Source organism: Acartia tonsa, chromosome 13 (genome assembly GCF_053477335.1).
Source record: "Acartia tonsa isolate MP-2025a chromosome 13, ASM5347733v1, whole genome shotgun sequence".
Classification (NCBI taxonomy): Eukaryota; Metazoa; Arthropoda; class Copepoda; order Calanoida; family Acartiidae; genus Acartia; species Acartia tonsa.
Genome location: NC_137272.1, coordinates 7,345,462 through 7,372,516, shown reverse-complemented (window position 1 = coordinate 7,372,516; position 27,055 = coordinate 7,345,462). Strand labels below are relative to the sequence as shown.

General features: G+C 31.2%; 1 protein-coding gene and 1 long non-coding RNA gene across 2 annotated transcripts; both read right to left on the bottom strand.

Moving 5' to 3' along the window:
* Window positions 1–1,827: 1,827 nt before the first annotated feature.
* LOC145304285 (uncharacterized) lies at window positions 1,828–9,177 on the bottom strand. The gene is made up of 5 exons (XR_013874050.1): window positions 9,111–9,177; window positions 4,387–4,473; window positions 3,646–3,688; window positions 2,928–3,007; window positions 1,828–2,698 (listed from the first exon to the last, which is right to left on the bottom strand). It is a non-coding gene; the product is annotated as an uncharacterized LOC145304285 (long non-coding RNA).
* A 10,150-nt stretch (window positions 9,178–19,327) lies between these two features.
* Window positions 19,328–25,361, bottom strand: LOC145303921 (uncharacterized). Its single transcript, XM_080145590.1, has 24 exons — window positions 25,257–25,361; window positions 25,068–25,109; window positions 24,741–24,800; window positions 24,492–24,554; window positions 23,903–23,970; window positions 23,647–23,668; window positions 23,500–23,571; window positions 23,333–23,386; window positions 23,188–23,214; window positions 22,622–23,080; window positions 22,476–22,556; window positions 22,320–22,382; window positions 22,186–22,256; window positions 22,085–22,106; window positions 21,883–21,954; window positions 21,746–21,799; window positions 21,625–21,645; window positions 21,476–21,534; window positions 21,250–21,392; window positions 20,887–20,999; window positions 20,711–20,823; window positions 19,936–20,121; window positions 19,782–19,859; window positions 19,328–19,500 (listed from the first exon to the last, which is right to left on the bottom strand). Exons 1-24 carry the CDS (start codon window positions 25,309–25,311, stop codon window positions 19,387–19,389), a joined length of 2,112 nt encoding a protein of 703 aa, XP_080001716.1. The 5' UTR covers window positions 25,312–25,361; the 3' UTR covers window positions 19,328–19,386.
* Between the last annotated feature and the right edge of the window lie 1,694 nt (window positions 25,362–27,055).

Genomic DNA, 27,055 nt, shown 5'->3' with positions numbered 1-27,055 from the left:
GTTAACTTGTTTTTCTTTGTGTCTCATTATTCAGTTGCCAGAAAAACATAATATAACCATCCAAAAATTATGAGAAACAAAAAAAAATTCTTTTTCTCAGTCACTTTTTCAAAACTTTAGCTCTAAAAATCTCCGGTGTTAATGGAGGTAAAAAAAATATTTTTATATCTACTTATGTGGAATACTATGGAGAACAAGGACATATGCATTTTTTTTATAATTCATTGAGAAATAAGGGCTGCAGATGCTTAAAAATACTTTTTTGAGGGTCATGCTGTATAAGAAGCTTTATATAACCATATCGGTCCAGTGGTTACCGAGATCTCCAGCTAAATACAGACTGACATCTTGTTTCTTTTCTATAAGTACTTGACTCTGTAAGGACAGAAAAAGCATAAAAAACATCTCAAGGTTAGATATTAAAATATAGTAGCCCAAATCCATACTTTGACACATGTGAAGTTTCCCTAAAAAGGAGCTATTGAAATCTTAAGCATCAGAAAAAAACCTTACTACTTTGTATATTTTTAGCGTCTACCGCTTTAGAAGCCTCTAGGGGCACTTAAGGTCAGAGGGAGGTAATAGACCCTCACCCTTTTTTTCAATTTGAATTTAAAAATTTTTTTTGGGGTGTTTGGTGATTTTTGTTGTGAGGGTAAAGATATCCTGTCGAGTAGAACCATATAGGTTCAGTGGTTAGCGAAATCCTTCATTACAGACAAAACAAGCTTACTAGTTACTTTATATGATACTAGCGGCAACGCCCATAGAAGCCTCTAGGGGCATTGAAGGAAGAAGGAGGAAAAGCGACCCCCCATTTTCAATTTGACTTTAAAAAAGAAAAATGGAATTTTTTATTATTTTTTTGTAGTGGGGGGGGGGTCATCTTTTATCGGGAGGGTGAAGATACCTTCCCCAAAAATAGTTAATAGTGGGCGTATAGTAAGCTTCAATGGAAAGGAGAATCATATCAGTCCAGCGGTTAGCGAGATCCTTCGCTACAGACAAAAAAAGCTTACTACTTTATATGATACTAGCAGCTGCCCCCCCCCCCCCCTAGAAGCCTCTAGGAGCATTGAAGGCAGAAGGAGGAAAAGTCAACCCACTTTTTTTCAATTTGAATTTTAAAGAAAATTTTAATATTTTTTTTTGAGGGGGGGTCATCTTTTATTGGGAGGGTGAAGATACTTTCCTCAAAAATAGTTAAAAACCTTCCCTGGACGTATAAGAAATTACTACTTTATATTATAGAGGAAGGAAACCCCACTTACTTTTACAATGCTGCGTAACTTATGAACACAATTTAGTTGTAGAGGGGGCGGTGAAAGGTTAATCATCCAGCCAACCTACTTTTCTCTTTGTAGTAATTCTATTTTTTGAAGCGTAGCTTTTCTATAAATATAGTCATTAAGTATGTATAGAACGGATAGATCTTAATTTAAATTTATGCATGTTATAATTGTCCTATTAATTTCAAACTTAACTTGGTGATTCCTGTAACAGTTAGATACGATTTAGAAAGCGTAGCAACTCTATAAACATAATCAGAAATTCCGTATGTTTACTTTTTAATAACTTTTTTTATATATTATAAGATTGCGATGAATAAGTGGGATATAGAAAATTAGTACTGAAAATTTTATAAGCGGATGGTTCCAGACTAGCACTGTCTAAACTTTTCAACCAAAAATGTACAAAAAGGATATTTTTGTTTATCAGTATTGGAGATGTACTAAAACTCTTGGGCATTGTCTTATTCTAAAGTTACAAGGTTTAAATTATACCAGCAAGCTTCTAAAAACATAGAAAAACAGAATAAGGCAAAAGTTTTCTTTATTATAATATATTTAATCATAGTTTAAGCAATGATAAATACCACATCCTCACACAAACGGAGCGCAACAACGCGGCAAATTAATCAATCAATCAATTAATAAATTAACATGGAGTAGTTAGTATAAGATGAGAAAACTGTGTTGCTAAAGCATAAAGCAGCAGGATGAGATTAACACGGACATTTCTCCCCCAGGCACAAGGCAGGATGAACAAGGACTAGCAAGAAAATGCGCCAAAGCAAATAATTTGAAATTCGAAGATTTTTTTTGTTTTACTTGGCGCATTTTCTTGCTAGTCCGTGTTAAATAAAATATAAAATGAAAATAGAAATAAAAACTCTCCCACTAATACATCTTTCTTTGGTCGGGATAAAATATTTGTATTAATACTATTACAATAATTTGATTATTTCAAGACTTTAAAATAAAAATTTCTGCCTAAAAAAAAAGAATAATTTTAGATTGATGTGTTATTTCATAGATTAAAGATAAATATTGAAATAAAACATATTATACATTGCATTATAGTTGAAGCACAAAAATAATATTTTTTGTTTGAAAAATACATGTTTAATATATAGCCCAAGTCACAAGTAGAGTTCTGGTTAAGGTTTATATATATAGATATCTATCAGTTATAATAATGGGGCTCTCCATGGCTCTATGCTGGGCGCTCAGGTCTCCAGTTTACACCCCCATTGTACAACCCCCCCTCCCCCCGGGGAAAAGGAAAGGTCACAGGTTATGACCCTTCATCCTCTCCCCCATCCCCCCCACTAGAGTAGGATGTGTAGAATTAGCCGAGGCCTCTGAGAACGGCATCAGCATGGTTGGAGAGGAACAGGGGTTTGTTTCCACGATATCTGAAATTTAAATAAAATCAGTGAGAAATTTGGTTTGTTGTGCAGCTACTCTATATGTGTCTGTATTTCTGCCTGTATATATAGCACAGTAGTACACACAATTTTCTACGAATATAATATCGTTGCCAACAAAATTTGTTTCAATCTTTCATTTCTCATTTTTATATCAGAGGAAAGCTGTGTATAACATGATATATAGTTCCACACAAGTATTTTTTATAAAACTTACACTCTATTGAATCTGGAATCAGTTGTTTCTGAGGATTCAGACCTTCTATTTCTGCTAAACAATAGATAGTTGTACAACTCCTGAAAAAATAAAATAATTTTAATAGTACCTGCAATTTTATTAGTACTAGCGGCTACGCCCCTAGATGCCTCTAGGGGAATTCTAAATATTTTTTTTTTAAATATTGGGGGGTGATTTTTTCTCTTGGGAGGGTGGCTGACCCTCGCCCAAAATAGTTATAAACTTTGCCAGGACCTATGAGAAGCTACCCTGTAAAGGAGAACCATATCGGTTCAGCGGTTAGCGAGGTACTAACAGACAGACAGAAAAACATCCTGTTACTTATTATACACAAATAAAAAAGACATTCAAATTATTCAATGTGTTCAGCTGAATATAAAGGATAATCCCATGTTTTGTGGTGCATTTTTCCTGTTTGCATTTCATTATCTCTGGAATTAGTATTTAGCATTTTTCCTTCTATTATAAATGTGTTATAACATTATTATGACAATTTAAAAGTAAAGGTAAGGAGAGCCATGTAGGAATAGAACCCCGTCCCCTTCTTGTCAAATTAAGAATGGGGGGTTTAGTGCTTGATTGCACTTTGAGGGAAAGCAACCTTTACTACTTTTTTGGATTGCAGGGTAGAATCTATCCCCAAAAGAACAAACAATGGTTTTAGTACATTATTACAAAAATATATGAAAAAAATTACCTCAATGTCAGCCAAGGAGAGTTCTCTTCTCTCTTCCAAATCCCTAAAAGAAAATAATTATATATTTGATATCTTAGTTAAGATTAACATCCAAAATAATTGCGGCTCAGCTGCAGCTGCGGCTGTTTACTTGATGGCGATGGAAAAGTATATAAATAATTACGGTTGCGGATTGGAAAATGAAGGCACCTTTATCTTAGAGGCTATGGGGGAAACCACTAGTCCTATTATATGAAATAGTCAGGTTATTTATGAAGCTGAAAATTAAAAAAAAAACACTAAACAGATTGGTATATGTAAAGTGTCTCAAAAAATCATCCGTGATGTCATAAAAGTACCTTTAAATCGATCTTTTTTAGGTGTTTCCTTTCCCACTTCTCCTTTCATTCTTCTTTTTTATGACGTCATACGGCTGATCTTTTGAGACATTTTGTAAAGCTTCAAACAATTGAATTTTCGATTTTGAGGCTGGGTGTTTTTAAGGCGTTTGTAATGGGATATATAAGTCTTTGGTTTGACTCCTTCTTACCCCATTGAATACAAAGCCATTAGATGCTAGGAGCGCAGCCGCTAGCGATAAAAATAGCCAACCATTTTCGAAAAACCATTTTTTTTTCATTTACTATCCCCCCCCCCATATCTGGTTTAAAGCTGTTTCATATTAGCGAAGCAGCCAAATGCAGCCTTGACTAAACTTATGCTTAAAATTACTGGCGGCCACATGACACGGGTAAAGCTTACCTGTATTGATCCACGCTGGACTTTGGAAGGTATGCAGATGAGGCAAGTGACACGAGAACCATACATAACACAAGGTAAATCTTCATTCTAAAACAAAATTATATTAAGAAAATTTAATGAAAACCAGAATAACAACATCCATAAGTAGCTAAGCACAAAAAAAACTAACAACAAAGATTAGGCTAATAAAAAGCATGAAATCTTTTAAAATTATTTTTTTTTTTTGTATTTATGAAGCATTTCTGACGGACAAAACAATGTGTAGACTAGATGTCATATAAATCTTCGGTTTCCCTTTACAGTGAAACTTCTTATGGGTCTAGGAGAGGTTTTTAACTATTTTGGGAAGAAATTACCCCTAAAGGTATCAGAGGCGTATCCGTTAGTATATAGAGAAATGATCTAATGCGGGTCCAAATATACTTTTCAAGAAAGCTACATAAATGTATTGGGAAAGTTTTAGGCCATTTTCTAGACATTTCCCTCCGTCCCCTAAAGGCTAAAGCGAAACAATTAGTTGAAGAAAAAATAAATTATTTAGAAATTATAATATTTCGGTGTTAATATGTTATGCTTAGAATAGGCGCAATTGTAATTTAAGACGTCATTATCGTTAAAAAGTCATGAAAAAAAGTTATCTTCAAAATATAAAAGTTTTTGAAGTTGGTCTTTAAGTTTCTTTATTCTACGTAAATCTTATGTTAGAAATATCAAAAACTACAACAAAAACTATTTTATAACTTGTACTTGAAATATTAAATGTACATATCTTAGAAGTATCTCCAGTTATAAGTTGAAACTATCAAATCCCCCCCCCCCTCACAACCATTTTCCTGTTAATTTTTGATAAAATATAACTATTTGTTATTTATACGTTTTACCACTAATAGTAATCTACAGATTAGGGATGTACATCAATTTATCGGCCATTGTCTTATCTCTCTAGATCCCTGAATGCGGGTATAAGAAAGGGTTGAACATATAAAGAACTGGGACCATGAACGATAATTTAGCTCCAATTATTGATAGACAAAATTACCCCTTCATATTTTAAAATTATTGGTGGAAAAGCTTTGCCACTGTTATTTTGTACCACCCAACTAACTTTCAGTATTACCCAAAAATAAAATAATCTTTAATATGATATATTCTATAAAGTCCATTGTCCACTCCCTCCCTTGTATTTGAAAAGGGAGAGACCCCCGGGGGTTAAGTTGATCCAGAAAGGAAAAAGAGGAAACAAATCTGATGGAAAATGACCTAATTCTATTTTTATCCGAAATCTATTTTATATATATAATCCAGAAAATATTAGATTCATAAAGTTGTTCAATATAAGTTTCTTAAAAAACTAAAAATATCAATAAACTTATATTTTTATTATCAATTAAAATAATATTTTTTTATTTTTTGTTACTTACTTTACTCTCAAATGTTGAACTTAATTAATACATATAACAGTGGCAAATCTACTTTATAATTCCAATATCCAAAATTATGTCTGTCCGTATGTCTATTCAGGGATATTTATCTTGGAAGAGTTGAGGTAATGTCCCCCAAAATAAATATAAATTTTCCTTGTACCAATAAGGATCTTCACTGAAAGGAGAACCATATAGTTCCAGCGGTTAGCGAGATCTTTCGCTAAGCACAGAAATACAAACAGACACATAGACAAAAAGATATCCTGATACTTTTATATAAAAAATTGAAAACTTAATGTTAAACACTTTACAAAAGTCAAACTAACAATAAATGCTCCGAATTCGATTAATTTCCATACCAAAATAAGTTATTGTATTTCGTATCTTGAAAGTTGTCCGCTGATAGGAAAATTAAAATCTACAGCAAAATTCCTGTTTTGTTGGACCTAGGAAGCCAAAGGCATGAGTCAACAAATAGTATATTTTAGCTTATATATGAATTTTGTAATTATATATCTATGTTTGTATTGAAAGATCTTGCTAACTGGTGAACCAATATGGTTCTCCTTTACAGTTTAGCATCTTATAGGCTCTTGGAATTTTTAAAAGTATTTTGGGGGAGGGTATCACTACCCTTCAAAGAGAAATAGCCCTTAAAAAAAGGACCCCTCCACAATTTTTTATTGTAAAGTTGAGTTAGGTCGGATTTCCCTCCCACCCCACCTCAAGTGCCCCTAGAGGCATCTAGGGGCGTAGCCGTTAGTATTGTATGATATAATATCAAAATGGTGTCATATCAATAGGTAAATTTTCAATAATATTATTTAACAAAATACTTAATAAGTTTTTATCATCAATTATCAGAAACCTCAAAGGATAATTAACAAAATAGTCTATTCTATAGTCTGTCAATATTGGTTGAAAAGTTTGGACACTGCTAGCATGAAGCAAGGAATAAAAATTTGATAAAAGTACCCAAAGTCAACAAATTAATGATAACATGTTTGTTTAATCTACAATGTTCCCCTCTCTCCACAAACAAAGTTTTAGACCAATTAGACATTTCTAGAAACTGTCTCTGACGCTCTGACCCAAATTATAGGAAAGTTTCAAATTAATCAGATGATTTCATGATAGTGGATAATAAGGAAGAGGATATATAATTAAATTATAATATTCTAACTATGTTAATGATTATCTATTATGGCCAGTTGGGTGGTTTAACATTTTATTATACTTTAAAAACTGTTGTTATTCTATCATATGAAGAACAAAGTTCATCAAATGTAGCTGAAGTTTTAAAAGGTTTTAGGCTATTCCATTTTTAGATTTGATTCTTTTGATAGTTTTAGGCTATATTTAGGCTTTCCCTATTCCTAAAAATTTGGAGCTCCTAGATGCTAAGGGTGCAGCTATTAATCATTTAAAGCAAATTTTATTTATAATTAAAATTAACCATTGGTCTCTTTTTCAGCTGTCACTTAGGATAGAAAGTAATTAAATTCTTAATTTACAAGCTTTTGTATATATAGTCAATAGCAGATGCGCTTTTAGCATCTAGGAGCTTTGTATTCTAAGGGCTAAGAAGGTTGCAGAAAAAAATATGATTGACACGCGGCTTCTGAGCCCTAAAACTAACCTGAAACTATTCCGGAACCTATGTGCAGCTTTTCTAAAAACGAGAACTCAAGCAGTTCAGTAGCTATTGATATATTAAGCTTCAGACAAAAAAAAAGTATTACTTAATATAACAGGATAGGCTCATTCTATTAAAAAGAATTATTCTCAGCTGCCCTACTAATAGAATAATAGTAATTTGTACTAGAAGATTATTAGATAAGGATTATAAAAAAGTAATTTTTATAAAAGTTTTTGTATCATTAGAAGTTAAGTTGTAATCTTCAGCTTAAAAAAGTCATTGTTTAGTGGGATATTGTTATGAAAAATCAAATTGTTTTTTAGCATCTACTCTATTTAAAACTCGCAGACCCGCTCCTACAGGCCTCTAGGGTCACTTTTAATTTTATTTTAAAAAGAAATGTTGGATTGGTCCTTTTTTCTATGGGTGATTTCCCTTGTGAGATCAATCGTATCCTCCTCTAAAATAGTTTTACACTTTCCCAAAACCTATGAGAGCCTCAAGCTACATTTTAAAGGAGAACCAAATCGGTTTAGCGGTTAGCGTATTCTTTGGTACAAACAGACAATCATCCTATTATTTTTACATAAAGATAAAATTTCTATCTGATCTCTAAAACGATTTTTTAATCTAACTTTAATAAGTTTTTATTTAATCAAATAAAAGTTTCTTAAATGTTATTTTGATATTCTAACAAATATAAAAGAAAGAAGTATTTTTAGAACTTGATATTTACAAAAGAAAAAGAAAATCAATAATTTCTTAAAACTTTAATATGTTAATGTAGCATTCATAAATATATTTAGATTTAGTTCAGTTCATAGTAAGATATTCCTGAAATCGAACATTTATTTAAAAACAATTGCAAACTCGAAATAATAATTTGGGAATGTATACAAAAAAAAAACAACCATATTCTTTAATAAGTAGCATTAATTTTATTTTATGAAACTACTTAAACAGATGGACTGACGGACGTACTAACGGATATAGAACCATTATACGAATATAAATTAAATATTTTAATATAGGATATATAAAAAAAAGAATTTAACGAAACTAAATTAATATAAAATGTTTAATACTTAAAAACTATTTTTAGATTTTTATTGTTTAATGAAGCAAATAAAATTTCTTTTAAAATGATTTCTTAACTTTTAGGTCATATTTTTAGACGATAGTTAATAGTGTTAGAAATTATATGCAATATTTATTAAAACTGGCATATTTTTTAATTAAAGCCAAAAAGAGTGCCTAAATGTAATACTTGGAGTCTTTTTATACATGTTATTGCTGCGCTACAATTTGTAAACAATATTTTGTAAAAATTATTTGTGCTTTCACGGAAAGTGCCTGTCGAGCACTGAAACCCCCAACAATCTGTTATTTAAAACAGTAAAATGAAGAGGGGGGGGGTGTGTTAGTTTTTATCTATGCCAAAACCCTGCAGGACTACCCAACACCCAATATAAGTCCCCCCCCCCCCCCTGTATTTCCAACTTATCTTTAAATAGGGGGTAGTTACTTTAGTTACTTTGGGGAAAGGCACCATTTTATTATTACTAAATATTCCTATAGAAAAGTAGACTTTGTTTTAGAATTGCTAAGATTCGAACCCAAACCCTAAACACACACAAACACAGCAAGGTTGTTTCTTTTACCTTTGTATGTTCGCACTAAGAAAAAGATTCCAATATTAAATTGTTTCCGAGATGCTCCGTCCATTTTATAGACATTGTTGTACAAAATCTCCGAAAATCCGCTCAGAGAATTGTCGATTCTCTAGTCTTTGTGACATTGATTGTAACACAACATTTTAAGATACCTTTCTTAAAAACTCTATTATGATTATGTATGTATTAATAACTCTAGATACGATGTATTATCTTCATGTTGGGAGTGAAAGATTTCCAAACAAAACTGCGGAAAATTTGTCGTAATTCCTACTACATTTACGCAATAAATTTATTACGAAGCACGAGTGTGCCTAATAAAATAAATGACGTCATACAATACAAATGACCAATGATATAACAGTATACATTTTACCATTAGACAATTACAATGTTTACTGGCCGGTCATTGGTCATTTGCATTGTATAGCGTCATTTTTTATTAGGCACTAAAAGCTGCTTCATAAATTACATCAAAATATAGAATATATGTACATGTCTTTGTGCAGAAGTGAGTTTTTGTTTATTGGAAGATAAATTGCTTAAAGATCATTAATTCAGTAATAGTTTATTTATATATTAGTTATAATCATCCTATTAATTTCAAAATTGGTTTGATGAATCCTATAAGCAACTCTATAATCATTACTAGAAAGTAAGTAAGTGTAATTTTTAAAATTTTAAACAAATAAAACTTTTTTAGCAAACACTTTTTATATGACATAATTATCCTATTCACTTAATTTTTAAAATATTGATTCCTAGGATGTTAAGGCAAAATATTAAAATCAAAGCATCTTAAGACAGGACTTTTGTTCAGACATTTAATAATGTTAAATATCAAATGCGTTGTTTTTCTATATTTACGTTAATGTTTGTCTAAATTGGTTTAATTTGTTAAGCTTTCTTGTATAGACATTGTCATCCTTGTTTTTTTAGTATATTCTGCAAAGCAATCAATTCACCGAGATTGAATTTTATGTCACTAAAAAGGGGTTTTAAAATGCATGACGTAAGTATTGGGTGCATTAATCATAATTAGTAGTTTATGATATGGTACTTTGTAATATTATATGTATGCCCGTCCATCTTTGGTTTTAATGCTCTTCTATATCTATCCAGCTTATACCAAAAATGAAATTGATTTGGAAAACAATCACGAAACCTATAAGTGATTTTCAGCTGTCGTTGGAAGGCAACACCTATTAGAATTGACAACCTTTTTTTCTTCCCCCCAAATATCATTTTGTATTTTTCGCTTATTGGCTATACCTTATTCCTGATATCGATCGTGTTCTATTAAAAAAGTGATAATATTTATTTATCGCATCGTTTTAAATACAATTTTTGCTGATAGTAAATGAAAAATTAAAAGATTATAATTAGTTTTGTTAGCCCTAATAATTATATGCTCTTTGAAAAGCATTTACATTGTAAAAACTCCGAATAGGGGTTTTCTCTCGTTGTTAAAAGTGTCATTTCTCGGTTATTATTTGAGGTGGTAGTAAAAAAAAGGTAGCCGCCTCGAGTAATAAAAAATACTATGAATGACCCCTTCAACGCCCTCTTTTCTTTAAACAGCAAAGTTTCTCTACTTTGTGTTTTACCGTAAACGTATTTTTCGGAATGATTTTTATTGGTTACTATTTAGGATATCGATCATAAAGGAACATGTACACAACACCTTACTTTGTCCTTTAGTCGGATAATAAACATAGGTTGAGGGGTGGGGCGGATTATGTTTAAATGGAAAAAATTATTTACTCGGCAGCTGTATGAGATAGACTACTGAAATCATCATCATCTACAATCTAAATGTATGGATGTATGTTTGTTATCTCTGGTATTTTTTATTAGTTTTGATTCTAAGCTTCGCTACATACAGATCATGTCATCATTGTTTCTCTCTCTCTCTCTCTCTTTCTCTCTATTTTTATCTCTCTCTCTCTCTCTGTCTCCCCCTCTCTTTTTTTATCCCTCTTTCTATCTATCTTTCTATCTATTTTTATCTCTCTCTCTCTCTCTCTCTCTCTGTCTCCCCCTATCTTTTTCTATCCCTCTATCTATCTATCTTTCTATCTCTTTATCTCTCTTTATCTATCACTGTTTTTTTCTTCTCTCTATCTCTTTATTTCTCTCTTTCTCATTCCCTCTCACTCTCTCTCTCTCTCTCTCTCTTTCTCTCTCTCTCTCTTTCTCTCTCTCTCTCTCTCTCTCTCTCTCTCTCTCTCTTTCTCTCTCTTTCTCTTTCTCTCAATCTCTCTCTCACTCTCTCTCTCTCTCACTCTCTTTCTCTCTCTCTCTCTCTCTCTCTCTCTCTCTCTCTCTCTCTCCCTCTCCCTTTATCTCTCTCATTCCCTCTCTCTCAATCTCTGTGTGTGTGTATGTATCTATCAACTGTATATGAATGAATTTGAAATTATGACGCATCTAAATGTAAATATATTGATATACTGATATAGATTATTCCCAATTGGGATCCTTCATTACACAATACATGCAATAAATACATTACTAGAGCTTGGCTCCTAGAGGCCACTAGGGGCACTTGAAGTGGCGGAATATCTGGGTTAAACCACCATTTAATTACAAAAAGATAAATTTGAAGAAAACAATTTAGATGAAAATGTTTTTTTTAGGCGGTTGGTAGGATACTTTCCAAAAATAAAGCTATAAACCTTCTTAAAGGAGAACGTCTGTCATGGATACATATTTTTGTTAATTTAGACATATCGAAGTAAAAGATATCATGATTCCGGTAACAGTTAGGTACAATTAAGAAAGCATGCATTTACATTTTTAGTTTTTATTTTATTATATTATCATTTTTGTGATATCTATTCACAAAATGCCCGTATTGGGCTAACCATATTTAAGCAATTTTTAAGAGCAAAGCTTTACCGTAATTATGGTCCGTCCGTACGTCGGTTACGGTTAGCTCATTTCGTTAATTTAGGTATTTTAGAATTGTTCCAGATAATTCAAACTTTTCATTTTGATTCCTATTAAGTAGAATTTAGAAAGCGTAACAACTCTATAATCATAAAAAAGTATGCATTTACATGTTTAGTATTTATTTTATTATATTATGATTTTTGTGATATCTATTCTCAGGTAAAATGTTGAAAGCAAAGCATCTCTTTGATCAACTTTTAAAATGTCCATATTAGGCAATATTTTAGATAAAGCTAAAGATTTTCTTCCAATTTTGTTAATTGTGGAAAGATTTTTTTATTTTAGTATTTAGTATTTTAGTATTAGTATAAACCTAAACAAAATTGTAAGAGATTTTTTTGCTAAACTGCTTAAAAACATGTTTAAGAACATACTTACATTTTAAGAACTGGAGTACAGAGATGCTTTGCTTATAACATAGTACCTTGTTGTAATACGAATCAGATAATCGGATAATTTTAAAATACAAAAATTTGTTGTCAAATAAGTAAAAAATCAGCATGTTTTAAATGGACGTGCAGACTTTCTAGTAACAATTATAGAGTTTTTGCGCTTTCTAAGTCGTACCTAACTATTATAGGAATCACCTTACAAATTTTTAAATCGATAGGACAGTTATAACCTGTTGAAATTAACGAAAAGAGCCAATCGAAATGGACGGACGTAAGGACGGGCCTACTCTAATTATACAGGGTGCGCCACATAAAACCGGACTTTTTCTAATTCATGAACAAATGAACAAAAAATCGTCAATTTCAAAGATTTTATTAAATTTTAAAAACTGGGAAGCAAACTAGGTATATGACTATTAGATCATTCAATAAAATCGCCGCCAGGATCAATCACCGCTTCCACCCGCCTCCTCAACCGCCAGCAGGTCCAGGTCAAAATGTACCTGTCCAAGCTGGCGAAGTTCTCCTTTGATAGTGGCAATAAGGGAGGTCTTTGTGATATGGGCACGTCTATTGGTGCATACTTCAAAGTAGCTCCAGGCCTAAAAGTCACTTGAATTAAGATCGGGCTGCTGGGAGGCCCCATTTCCTTAGGAAAGTGAGTAACCGCAGGATCCAAATTCACCCAACTTTTAAGCTGCCCTTCGACACAGCGGCTCTCATTTGGGCCACAGTTGAGCTAGAACGACGTTCTATACCTTTTTGGAAATGGCATGAAGATTTAACGCTAGGGTTGTCAGCGCAATCTATAGTCTAAAATGAGTTTTTAAGTTCCATATGGGTCTCTAACGTCGAAAATCGAGAAATTTTCCACGATTTTACACTATTTTTGACGTTTTTGACATCTTTAAATCTGTCACGTTTCACTTTGCTGGAGTACTAGAGCCAAGTTATTTTAGATAAAGAGCTCTAGTTTTTCTAGTGTCTTTTTTATGTATCTAACAGTATCCCCAGCAAGTTGCATAACTCTACCTCATCTACAAATGGGCTGAGGTCCGATTTAGTGGGCCCTAGTCGAGAATCAATATTATACCACCAGCGCATTTCGAATCTGCCTTGTTGAACATAAGCGCGGCCAGCTTGGAGTACGAGCCCATCTTCATCCAAAAAAATTTTTTTGTGCTTAAAGTTCATTACCTAGGCTTTTTATAGTGGGGTCAAACGTCCTGATTGGTCTAGTAGTTTTGACGCTATGGCTGTTTAAAAAGGGTCCGGTTTTAAGTGGCGCACCCTGTAGAAAAACTTCGCTTTTAATTATTTTTTAGTCCTAATAACCAATTTTTAAAAAAACAGTTTTGAACAGTTTTTTTAAAAGATTACTTACTAGAAATTATATAGGTCTTTTCTTTTCAATACTTAACATGATTTTCATTTTTATTCATATATAGAAATGTTCTTTATTAATTTTTCTATTTCCATCAAATGAAATAAAATTGTAAGAAAAAGTATAAGTAAATAATATTTATTCATCGCATCGTATTATAGACAGCTTTCCACTTGAACAAAACTGATATTTTTTTATTTAAAGTTTATTAAATATCTAATTTAAAACAATTAAAACCAAAAAAATCTACATTTATCAAAAATATTGAAAGGGGGGGGGGGAGGCAATCAGTACTCCACAGGCCCTTTGTGTTAAAGCACCAAAGTGTTTTTATTGCAAATACTGATAACATTACACGTAATTTAATTCATCTATCTGCGAATTCAATTTATGTAACGCATTTAATTAAGAGCTATATAGTCAGAATTATGTGGAAAAGTAAATTAAACAAAAGATGTGTCTTTTTCATGGATATAGAATACCTAAATATTATGCAAGGTTAATGTTAATTTAGGTTGCTAATACAGTCCCAAGGTGATGGTTGATACGTTCCTCCATGATCAGGGGAGGGACTAGGGGTAAATTCAGAAGGTCTTATATATTGAACTTATTCATAAAAATAAGGTACTTTTTTGTGGGGGGGGGGGGGGTAATTATGGTTACTTCCCCCTAAACTGAACTGTTCATTTAAAGAAAACCTAGACAAATAAAAATCATTATAGTGGTGATTAAAACTTTAATTGGGTAAGACAATTTAGCAGTGTACAATTTTTAAACAAATAATTTTAATAGATGAAAATTAAGATATATAAGTTGGAAAGAATTTTAATGTTAGAGGGAGATTTGAAATCTGCATCAAATTTTAAGGTTTTTTTTATAAAATTCGATTTTTGTATTATTCTTTATATAAAAGCGGAAATACAATTTAAGTTAATTAATTTTGGCATCTGTGATTGCTGGATTGAAAATTATCTCTGATAGGAGAAGCTTAAGTGTCGCACATCATTCACCCAATTAGAGCGCAGGTAGTTTTCAATCCACCTATCTAAATGGTCAAAATTTATGAACTTAAATTGTATTTCCGCTTTTAGATAAATAATTACACAAAAAAACGAATTTTATAAAAAGTCCTTAAAATTTCAAATCTCCCTCTAACATTAAAATTTCTTCCAACTTATATATCCTAATGAATATGCCTCACCCGTCCGCTGCCAACCTAGTAATTCATACTTTTGGAACTTGGTGCCGCAGCAATAATTAACTTGGGTAATTTTCTTGATCAAAAATAAAGGTGTACAATAATTTATTATCCATTGACTTATCCATTAAAATTCCTGCTACTTTGGCACTTGATCTAATAATATATTATGCAATAGCCTCTGCACCCCTACATACTCTCAGGGATCTTAAGGGATAAGACAATGGCCGATACATTGATGTAAATCCCCAACACATCCGGAAACCTATGCAGAGCTTTCCTAAAAAGGAGAACTCGATCTATTTAGTAGTTATTATCATCAGCTTAAGCTTACTTTTCATAGAATTGATTGATATAAGTTGGATGATTAATTTAATTATCCCTATAATCATGATAATGAGATGGATAGATACTGTTACAGAAATTCATTTGAAATAATGCGTTTCATTGGACAATTTTATGGTTTCACGTAAATTCAATTATTGGGATCTAAAGAGATAAGACAATAGCCGATAAATTGATGTACATCTCCTATGATGATACACAAAGACCCCTTTTGTAGATTACAATAGATGGTTGAAACCTTTAGACAATCAACCTAATGAACCAACTAATCAAAACGAAGTTCTTCAAAGTTGTGAGGCCATCAAATAAGAAAACGTTATTTTAAAACTTTGGGGACTAGTGTAATTGTTGTCTCCTTCCCTGAAAATTGGCCAGGGAGGGATTATTTACTTGAAGAAAAACTATCCCAGTTGTTAGTTCATATAATTTTGGTAATACATTTTAGAATAGCGGAAAGTGTTGGGGCAAACAAGTTTTTAAGTTAAAATTTCCTGATTCCTAACTTCTGTGTTTTAAACCCCTTAATTGTTATTCTATGGAAGTAGAGTTATCCTATCAATTTCAAAACTCGATGATACGCTTAATGATGTTCTATCAACATTAAAAGCGTGGACACTTTTTGTTTGTTCATGTTTGCATTACTAATGTCTTATAATACACTAGTGGCTACGCCCCTAGAGGCCTCTTGGGGGCACTTGAATCCCAATCCCCTTTTTTAAATTTAGATTTTTTAAAGTAAAAAAAATTGGGGTTGGGGGATTTTTTCTAGGGGCTTTTTATCTTGCGGGGCGGCGGTACCCTCCCCCAAAATAGATATAAAGCTTCCCAGGACCTAGGGGAAGCTATCCTGTTAAAGAAAATCCAATCGGTTCAGCGTTTAGCGAGATCCTTCGATACAGACAGACAAACTAATAACCTTTTCTTTATTATAAGGGTTTATAAGGCTTTGTAATATGAATGACGTAATTTATTATGTACTAGCGGCTTCGCCCCTAGTCTGTAGGGGCTCTGCCCAAAGAGGTGATAAAAAAAAATTTAGGCGAAATACGTAAAAGGACCAAGGAAATCCCCTACAAAAAAAAAAATTAAATGGGGGGGGGGGGATTTTTTGTTTTTTGGGGGGTTAAGGACGGACAGACAGACAGACATACAGACATCGTTCTACTTTGTATTATAGATAACTTATCATCAATAGTGTCCAATTTCGATTTTAAGATATTTTACATAATAATAAAGGATTTAATTAATTGCTATTTGTTTCTTAATGATGCAATTATGTTAAATTGTACAATTTCTCAAAAATTAAGCTATAGATTTATCTTTATATATACTTCCAAACTATAGCGCTGCTGCTCTGTAAATAATGATGTTTCGTAGGTTTTTTCGTGGTTATGTCCAAAATCTTGATAGTTAATCAGGGATCTAAAGGGATAAGTCAATTGCCGATAAATTTATGTCCATCCCCAATTATGATACACAAAATTATCCCTTCTGTAGATTTAAATTAGTGGTTGATAAATTTTAGCAATAAAGTCCTCAAAGTTGTTAAGCCCACCAATAATTTAACGTTAATATACGATGGGGACTAGTGTAATAAAAAGACCATTGTTCCTTCTCTCCCCAATCCTAAAACACGGGCTAAAAAAACTAGTTTTATACTCATGATTGTACTCTTTTATATTTATAGAAATCTCGATGTAATACGAAGCTATACATAATTTTTCAGTATGCTGAGAACCAGTTCTTCCACACCAGATATTAATCGGTTTAAAAACGATTCTAGAAATATCAAAGAAGGAGTCTCAACTTTTATTTTTATAGCTAGTCGGTGTTTTTAGTAAGTAGTAGATGTAAAATTTTCCATAGAATTTAGATATGCAATCGTTTTTTTTGTAGACCTCTTATTTAAGTAAGGTGTCAAATTAAAGATCTTACTATTTTTGTTCATAATAACACTTTTCTTCTTTTTTTTTTTGTTGCGTTTTAGTACCTTAAAACCGACTTAATTTTTAAAAAAAACTTAAATTCCTTAGAAAATAAGAGGTCTACAAAAAAAGGATTGCATATCTAAATTATAGGGAAAACTTTACATCTACTACTTACTAAAAACACCGACTAGGTATAAAAATAAAAGTTAAGACTCCTTCTTCAAACATTATACAAACACAGGTTTCGTGATTTTTAATTCTAGGAAATAAATTTAATTTTTGTATTGTAAGTTGTTTTAAATGAGATCTTATTATTAATACATAATATGTTGTCTCGTATTCATTCGAATTCGGTGGATAGGAACCGGTTCTCATCAATATGAAAAAAACTTTGTCTAGCATCGTATTATATCCAGCTTTCTACGAATATAAAAATGTACAATCATAAGATTATAACCAGTTTGTTTTAGCCGGTGCCTTCGGCACCTCGGGGCTAAAAACTAGTTTTAATCTTATAATTGTACATTCTATATCCGTGGAAAGCCGTTGATAATACGATGCGAAAAATAACTATTCCTTATTTTCCTAATAGAAGTAAAACAATATTTTTCAAATAACCTCTAAAATCCAAAATAGTTAAATGTTCTTTTGTAAGATTCATTCTACCCGTCATCTTTAGGATTATAACTTCGCCAAACTAATTAGGTAAGACCATGGAGGGGGGGGGGGGGCACTGGAATTTATATTATTCTGGTACCCAAAGCTTTATAAACACACTCTCTATTTTACTGGATCAAAATATTGGGTACTTTTAATAAATCTTGAATGTTTTTTTTAAACTCGGTGTCTAAAGTTTTTAACCAATTATTTAATCTACAGAAGGGGTAATAATTTTGTTATTATAAAATTATCTCCATTGGCTTAGTTATCCCTAAAAATCCCTGAATTTAAACAAATTATGATATTTTAGACTATTAGTTACGTTTACACCAGGAATAAGGTATAACCAACAAGCAAAATAAATATAAATAATATTTGGGGGGCAAATGGAGAGGTCGTCAATTTTACAATGTGTTGCCACCCAACGACAGCTGAAAAACACGTATAGGTTTCATGATTTTCTTCCGAATTAATTTCGTTATTGGTATAAGCTGGTTTACACCCACGCGTTAACTTATTATTTTAAAATGTGCTTTCACTCAAAGTGCATATTGAGCACTGAAAAATTTAAATGAAAGGCCGGATAATTCATTTTCCTATGCCTTACCAAGCAAGGCTCTTCCTGCGGTGCCCAAGCCATTTGGGTCTACCAAGTACTCGATGAAAACCCAACCTAACCTGATCTAAAGATTAAACGAACAAACGAAAACTATCCCTTCTTTTTATTTAAATTTATCAAAAAATTATTGGATGGTGAATCCGCCAGAGTAGTATTTATAAAATGATGCCAGAAGTATATATCCACGAGATTATCAGATTAACACTCTAACAATCATTCCAAAGCATCGAACTTCAGTCTAATTTTTAAGAAAATTTTCCTTAAACTTACAACATTACATTAACAATGTGTAACTAGTATATTACCACTAGTGGTCATAGCATTGATGTATGGATTATGGTAGCCAAAATAGTTTAAAACCTTTCTAGGATCAATCAGAATCTATATTGTACAGGAGAACAACAGATCTATGGTATAGATGTATTACGTCTGCTGCTACCAAACTGTTCTTTGCTTCTTGGCTGTGTTAATACACACCTCACCATTGTTTGATTTTCAATGACCCAATTGAGAGTCGACACAAGGACAAGTAGAACCATATCAGCGGTTAGCAAGATCCTTCGATATAGACAGACATACATTCTGTTACTTTTATATAAGGATTGTTTTTAGTAAAATAGCCCAGAACCATCCTAAAATAAATAACTTTATCAGTTTAGAATTTATTAAACTCTTAAACTTTATATAATAAGATTAATGCATAAAACATTAAAAAGTCAACCAATCATCATTTATGGATTTATTTTAAATAAAAGAAGTACATATTTTTTTTAAATCAGAATTTTAAATCTTAATTGAGCAATCTGCTTGTGCCATAGGATGTGAAGGACTTAGCTCAGCTCTGCTCAGTTTACACACGTATTCAGGGGTGTGGGGGTCAGACATAGAGAATAGTATCTAAAAGAATCATATCATTTGAATTCTTACAAATTAAAGTGACTGAGAAGTAACTTTTTATATTTAAAACTAGGATAGAAACACATTTTATGTGCACCTTCAGTTAAATAGGTCAACCAAAAAAGTCCAATTAACCAAAATATTGAGAATTTATGATTTTATGCATATTTTACTTCTTATGCATAGTAGAAAAGAATTTGCTTACTATTAACGAATTGTTTTGTTCTGTAATATTTGAGTATTTCTTGAGCCAATTTTAAATACAGAATTTCTGTGTTTACCTCTCCATTTTTTGGTGCCCATGCTCCTTTTCCAACCCAGCTTAGATATACCTCCTCAACTGCGCCTTGTAAGTCTGCCTACATTTAAATTTATGTTGTCGTTATGAAAAAAGAAGACAATAATAGCTAATTTCTATTTTTTTTTAAATATTACCAAATAGCAGTCTCCAAGCAGTTTCATATCACTGACACCTTCAAAAAAAGTTTGAACTCCAGGTTCAAAGTCAATTTTGTTTGCATGATCCAAGAATTCTGTTGTGCATTCTGTTGGCCCATCTATGTCATTCCTACCTCTCAAGGACATGACTAACCAAGGTTCACTGTTAGAGGATTCACATTCCTTGAGTATAAGAATAGTTATTTCTTGCATCTTATTATAAGCAGCTTTCTGTGGATATAAAATGTACAATTATAAGCTTAAAACCAGTTTTTTTGAGCCCTAAGATGCTAATTGTACATTTTTATATTCGTAGAAAAACTGGATATAATACAATTCAGGACATTTTTTTTCATATTGACATGAACCAGTTATAAACCCCTGGATATAAATCAGTTTGGAATAAATAAGAGAATAGTTATTTCTCGCATCGTATTATAAACGGCTTTCCGCGGATATAGAAAGTACAAATATGAGATTAAAACTAGTTTTTTTAGCCCCCAGGTGCTGGAGGCACCGGCTAAAAAAACTGGTTTTAATCTTATGATTGTACATTTCTATATTCGTAGAAAGCTGGATATAATACGATGCTAGACATAGTTTTTTCGTATGGATGAGAACCGGTTCCTATCCACCGGATTCGAATGAATACGAGAAAGACTATTAAAACATCTAAAAATCTAAATTTTAGTTTCAGTATACTTCCAGAATTTTTCTTAAGAGAAGCAAATGAAAAAAATGTAATAAGATAAAGAATTAATGCTGTACAAACCTCGCAGCTAAGGGTAGTAAAATAAATAGTTTTTAAACTATTGTAGCTTGCAGATACACATTCATGATTATTACAGGCTTCTCCACTTGCACAGTTTAAAGCTGAAGCACAACCTAAATACAATGTATAAATTTAATTCCTTTGTTTACTTTATGATTTAGAAATACTGTACTTACCCAAATCACAAAAGCCAATGTCATCATTAGCACTATCTGTTTGATTACACCATTGACAGTTGGAATAGGCACTGTCACAAACTTCATCAAAACCCATACACATGGCATCATTTCTATATACATGATAGAGATAATCTAGAAGAGCCACACTCTCTAAATCAGCCAATAGGAAAACAGTGGATGAACAACCTGGTTTTTCTATTGGTTAGAACATGATTTTTGTAAGAAAGGGTGGTTATTTTTCATTTCATTTGCATAATGGTACAAAACTGGTTTTGTTTAGTGAAAATTTATATAATTAGTGATAGTATTAAATTTTTTTCTTACAATATAAAAAACCCTATAAAAATTTCCTACACCTACCTACATCCAGGTATGCAATCTCCATCAACACAAACAGGAGCATTAATATTACATCCTTCATCATCTCTGCAACCAGATTTACATTTACCAAGGTCACAATATTCATCTTCACTACAGTCTTCATCAATCAAGCAGACTTTGTACTAAATATAAAATACAGTCAATTTTAACTATAGGATTATAAGAAACAAAAATTATGAGTTTATATGTAATATTTTAGACTTACTGGACAATATGATGTGTCGGTGTTACTACTACAATAAACTTGTGAATTGGGAACAAATGCTGAAAACACAAATGCAACTTAACTATTGAAATCTTTAGAAAATTATAATAATGTTATTTTAGTTGTAGTAAAAGAGAAAGTTTTCTTACCATTATCAAATGAACAGGCACCTTACAAATAAAATAAAATTTTTAGATTACATTTAATGTATTTTATTATTGATTGATTTTACCATTAAATTATAAATTTATTTTTTACATATAAGTTTACCTTGCATCTCCATATATTTTCCTTTGTTACAGTACCAATAGCTATGACAATCACCTAAACAGGATTATTTTTGTTTGTTCTGTTTTGAAATAATGCATTGAATTTTTAAAGTTTTAATTGTAGTGAAATGAACTTACAAGGGAGCACAAATTGATCAGAATAACCATCTTGAAACATTGTGCAGTTTGCATCAGACGGAGGAGTACAATCTATGTTATATATTAGAAATTGAATATTAATTTTTTTTGTATTTAATACAGTTTTGCTTTTATTATTCATAGTAAAATGTATCATACAAGTATCAATAAAAAGTTTCTTTTGATTAAAAATCTTGTGTACCTGTTCCTAGTATGGGAGTATCCTAAAATATGATTCATATTTAAAACATAAATTTTGGTCTTAAAAAATATTTAGATTTCCCAAACATTGTTCAAACTGACCTCACAGACATCAGGTGGTGCATATTCTAGATCAATACAACCATCACCCATTAGTCTTACATACTCATGATCTAGGTAAACAAATTGATAAAATAAAATTTTATTTATATAGTAAGGAACATGTAACAAATTACCTTGATGGCAGTAGTCAGTCTGAAGTTTTCCCCCTTCACACCACCAATATTTTTTACAGTCACCTGTAAATAATCAAAAACTTTAGTTGAATAACTGATTAATTTTAAAGTATTAAACTCACACAATCCTAATGTTTGCTATTATAATTAACTTACATGGCCATCTGTTGTAAATGTTATACATGTCATGATCATCCACATTATCACAATCAGCATCAGTGGGTTCAATGCAAAGTTCTGAAGTAGAAAAGAAATTGTATGCTGCAATTATTATCTCTGAGATTGTATAGTAAAAAATGTACCTTGCATAGTTGTTGTACTTATTGATAATGTTGTTGTTGAAGACATTGATGTTGTAGTTAAAGTAGTGGTTGTGATTGTTGTTGTAGATGTTCTAGTAGTCATAGAAGTTGTAATTGTACGAGTAGTTGTAGTTGTTCTAGTAGTTGTAGTTGTTCTAGTAGTTGCAGTTGTTCTAGTAGTCATAGAAGTTGTAATTGTACGAGTAGTTGTAGTTGTTCTAGTAGTTGTAGTTGTTCTAGTAGTTGCAGTTGTTCTAGTAGTTGTAGTTGTAATAGTAGTTGTAGAAGTTGTAGTTGTACTAGGTGTTGTAGAAGTTGTAGTTGTGGAAGTTGAAGTTGTTCTGGTAGTTGTAGTTGTAGAAGTAGTTGTGGTGGATGTTGTAGTTGTTGACATAGGCTGTTGACAGTATGATGTGTCTGTGTTTGAGCTGCATAATAATGTTGCATTTGGAACAAAAACTGAAAATAATTAGCTAAAGACCTTTTAGTATTATATAAACTGTAATAAAATTCTAGAAATAAATAAATATTACATATTATTATACTGAATAAATTTTGAAAATTACCTTGGTTACGTTCAACTGGACATATGTCTAAAAAAATTAATAATAATATCATAAAATATCATAGAAATAGAAGTTGTATACCTTATTTGGTAAAAAAAAAATTTTTTCCTTAATACAGATTTTTTGTAACAAGTCAAAGACTTACTTTTGTATTCATAATATTTTCCTTTGTTACAGTACCAATAGCTATGACAATCACCTAAGAAATACATTATCACTGCATTAATAAATTGTAAGTAAAATATTAGATTTGATACAATCAAATAATTTATCAATAAATGTGAAAAAAATTTTAAATTATTATAATCATACATGGAAAAGCAAATTGATCTGAGTATCCATCTTGATATTTCTCACAGTCTTCATCAGAAGGAGGACTACAATCTACAAGATAAAATTTAAGCACAGTTATTTTCTGTTAAATACCTAATTTTGGATAAATTGATTTCATTATCTAACCTGTTCCATGTACTATAGCATCCTGAAAAATAGATAATTACAAAGAGTATTTTTTGATAAAATTTTTCATTTGAAGAACTTTTTCTCTTTTTTTTCACATAATAGGGATTAAAGTATCAACTACAAAATTTTTCACTTAAGTCAAAGATCCATCCAATTTGTATTATTTATTATTAAATTACTTAAGGCAAAAAAATATTTTTATATTGTACATTTTGTTGAACATTTAGTGTTGTTAAATATATTTGGTACACACCTTACAAATGTCTGGTGGTGCCAATCCAAAATTAACACATGTGCCCATTAATCTCACCAATCCAGTTCCTATAATCATATATCTTAAAAAAATAGGTTACCATATGCCTGAACCCTACTCTTGTATTATACATATATGAGTCCATGTAAATAATTATTTTACAAATGGCATAAAGGAAACCTGCAGGAAATATACAGCTGTAACTGCTGAAAGACTTCCACAAGTAGACTCAATACCCCAAATTTGATGACTCCAGCTTTAATTATAAAAATAACATTTTTGGGAGTTGAAAATCTTCAAAATTTTTCATACCCTTACATAGGAAATTTCAATATTAAATTACCAACTTGAACCAAAACTTTACACTTATTTTGGTCACAAATAGTAATGCAAGTAACTGATTTGATTTTTACAATTAAATTTCATAGTTAAAATCTATCAAAAACATTATTTTCTCCTATTAAAGTGTTGTATTTCCTGCAGGCCTTCTTTTATTAAAACTTTTATTTCAAAATAAAATAACAAAATATTAGAAAGTGGTTCAATATGAAAATTTTTTCAAGATTAGTTTACTATTGAATTAACAAACCCTGATCACAAGAACCAGTTTGAAGTTTTCCACCTTGACACCACCAATACTTTGTGCAATCATCTGTAAAAGTAAGGTATTAATCAAAAAAAATTCTAGACTAAAAATAAAACCACATTATGCATTATTGCCAATATAAAGTAATACACATTCACAATTATACTAGTTGAAGTATAACTTACTCATTTTTTGTCATTATCATTGTATAATATATAACAATTTGATATTAAGTTTTAAAATAATACTTACAAGGCCATCTGTTGTAGATGAAATACTCTAGATTGTCCTGAACATTTTCACAATCTGAATCTACAGATCAAATAAAAAGAAAATTAAATACAGCAATTTATAATTTATTTATGAATGTTTTGAATTATTTTAGGTATATAGTTTACTTGGAAAGAGTATAAGTGGTATGTTGTTGCATCATTATTTTGATTTTTGTAATGTAATCTTTGCATGACTGTAAGATTTAAAAGTTGTGTGTTTTTTCTAGGCTAAAATTTGATTCAAAATATATAGTTAATCACTAAAAAAACAATATTTTTATTATCTAGAACATTGTTATAACATTACCTGATGGTTCAATGCTTTTCCCAGTTACTTCAAATAAATTACCTAATTAAATAAAAGTAAATTACTCTTGATTTTTTCACTAAAAATTATTTTTTTTGTAATTAAAAAACTGTGCATGTTTACATTGGTGTATTAGAAACTTTCTACTTTGAAATTTAAATAAAGAAAGGATAAATTAATTCTTTTTACCTATTGCCAAAGCATTGCTTGCAGTTAAGATAAGTAGAAGCAGCATCTTTGCCATTCTTTTGATTACTCTCTTTTTTTATTTAATTGTTATCTTTGCAAGCAGGAAAATGGGTTTAATGTTGCTGAACTATTATATAATTTATGTTATACTAGTGGCTTCGCCCCTAGCCTCTAGGGGCTTTGCCCAAAGAGATGGTAAAAAAAGTGTAAGGTGAAATTTGTAATAAAAAAAAAAAATAAGGACCAAGAAAATCTTCTACAAAGGAAATATTCCACAAAGGAAATCTTCTACAAAATAGCTTAAAACCACCACAGGACCAATAGGTAGATACCCTGAAGAGTAAAATCCGATCGGTTCAGTGGTTACCAAGATCTTAGGGGACAGACAGACGGACAGACAGACGGACAGACAGACGGACAGACATCAAGCTACTTTGTATTATAGATAATAAGATGAAAGACACACAATTTTACAAAAATAGTACTATAGTAAATTTTTTATTTCCAAAACAATTGTTGTATTGAAACCTTTAGAATATTAAATTTTTTTTCTCAATAACACAAAAGTACTTTAAATAGTACTTTGCTTTGAAGTGCAAAAGACACATTATTATATTTACCCTTGGATTAAGTAATCTTGCATAATTTTAAAATACAAACAGTTTTTCCCACATTTTTCCTTAAACTATCTAGTGGCACACACTAACCCCCCTCCATCCTTCTCTAATCATGTTTAAAATAACATTAAAATTGCAAATTATCCTTTTAGTATTACAAAAATTTAAGTTTTAAATAGTGGAAACTAAAAAAATGTGTTAGAACACCTTATTTTTGATCATTAGAGTATAAACTTATAAAGGTAATGAATTTAGATATAACTCGATTTTGATGGTGGATTTGAGGGTGTAGTTAGCCTCAGAGATGAAGGGGCTTACAAAGTTAAGATCAGAACAAGTTAGCTATATATTAGCATACTAGCGGCTTTGCCCCTAGCCTCTGGGGGCTTTTCCCCAAGAGGTTTAATCAAACCAATTTTCGTATTTTAGATTTAAAAGAAAAAAGAAAAAGAAAATTTTTTTTTTTGGGGGGGGGGAATTTTTTTATTTTTTTTTTGAGGGGGGGTTAGTTGACCCCACTATTTTAATTTTAGTTTTAAAAAGAAAACAAAAATTTTTTTGGGGGGGGTTGGGGGTGTCCCCAATATAGACATAAACCTTCCCGGGACCTATGAGAAGCTACCCTGTAAAGGAGAACCCAATCAGTCCAGCGGTTAGCGAGATCCTTTGCTACAAACAAACAGACACACAGACAAACAGACAAACAAACAGACAGACATTGTTCTACTTTGTATTATAGACTAGTGGCTGCGCCCCTAGCATCTAGGGGCTCTATGTTCAAAGGAATATGGAAGGGTAGAAAAATAACCTAAAATCATACCTATTCAGACTTTAAATAAGTATATAATAGCCTAAAACCATCCCTGAACCTTTAAGAATCTTCTATAAAAAGGAGGACCATATCGGTTCAGCATTTAGCGAGATATTTCCCTACAGACAAAAATAGCTTACTACTTTATATAATAGGATATAAAAATTTAAGTTAGGCTCAAACCTCTGAATTTACATACAATTGACCTCTTTTTATACCACTTATAAATACCTTTTTTCCCATTCTTTTCCCTTATCTAAACTAAATAACCTTTATATAATAATTCTAAAATTTATATTGCACAATATCACAACTCCTGCAAAGGACCAGGGAAATCTTCTGTTAATTTTCCTATAGACATTTTTATTAAA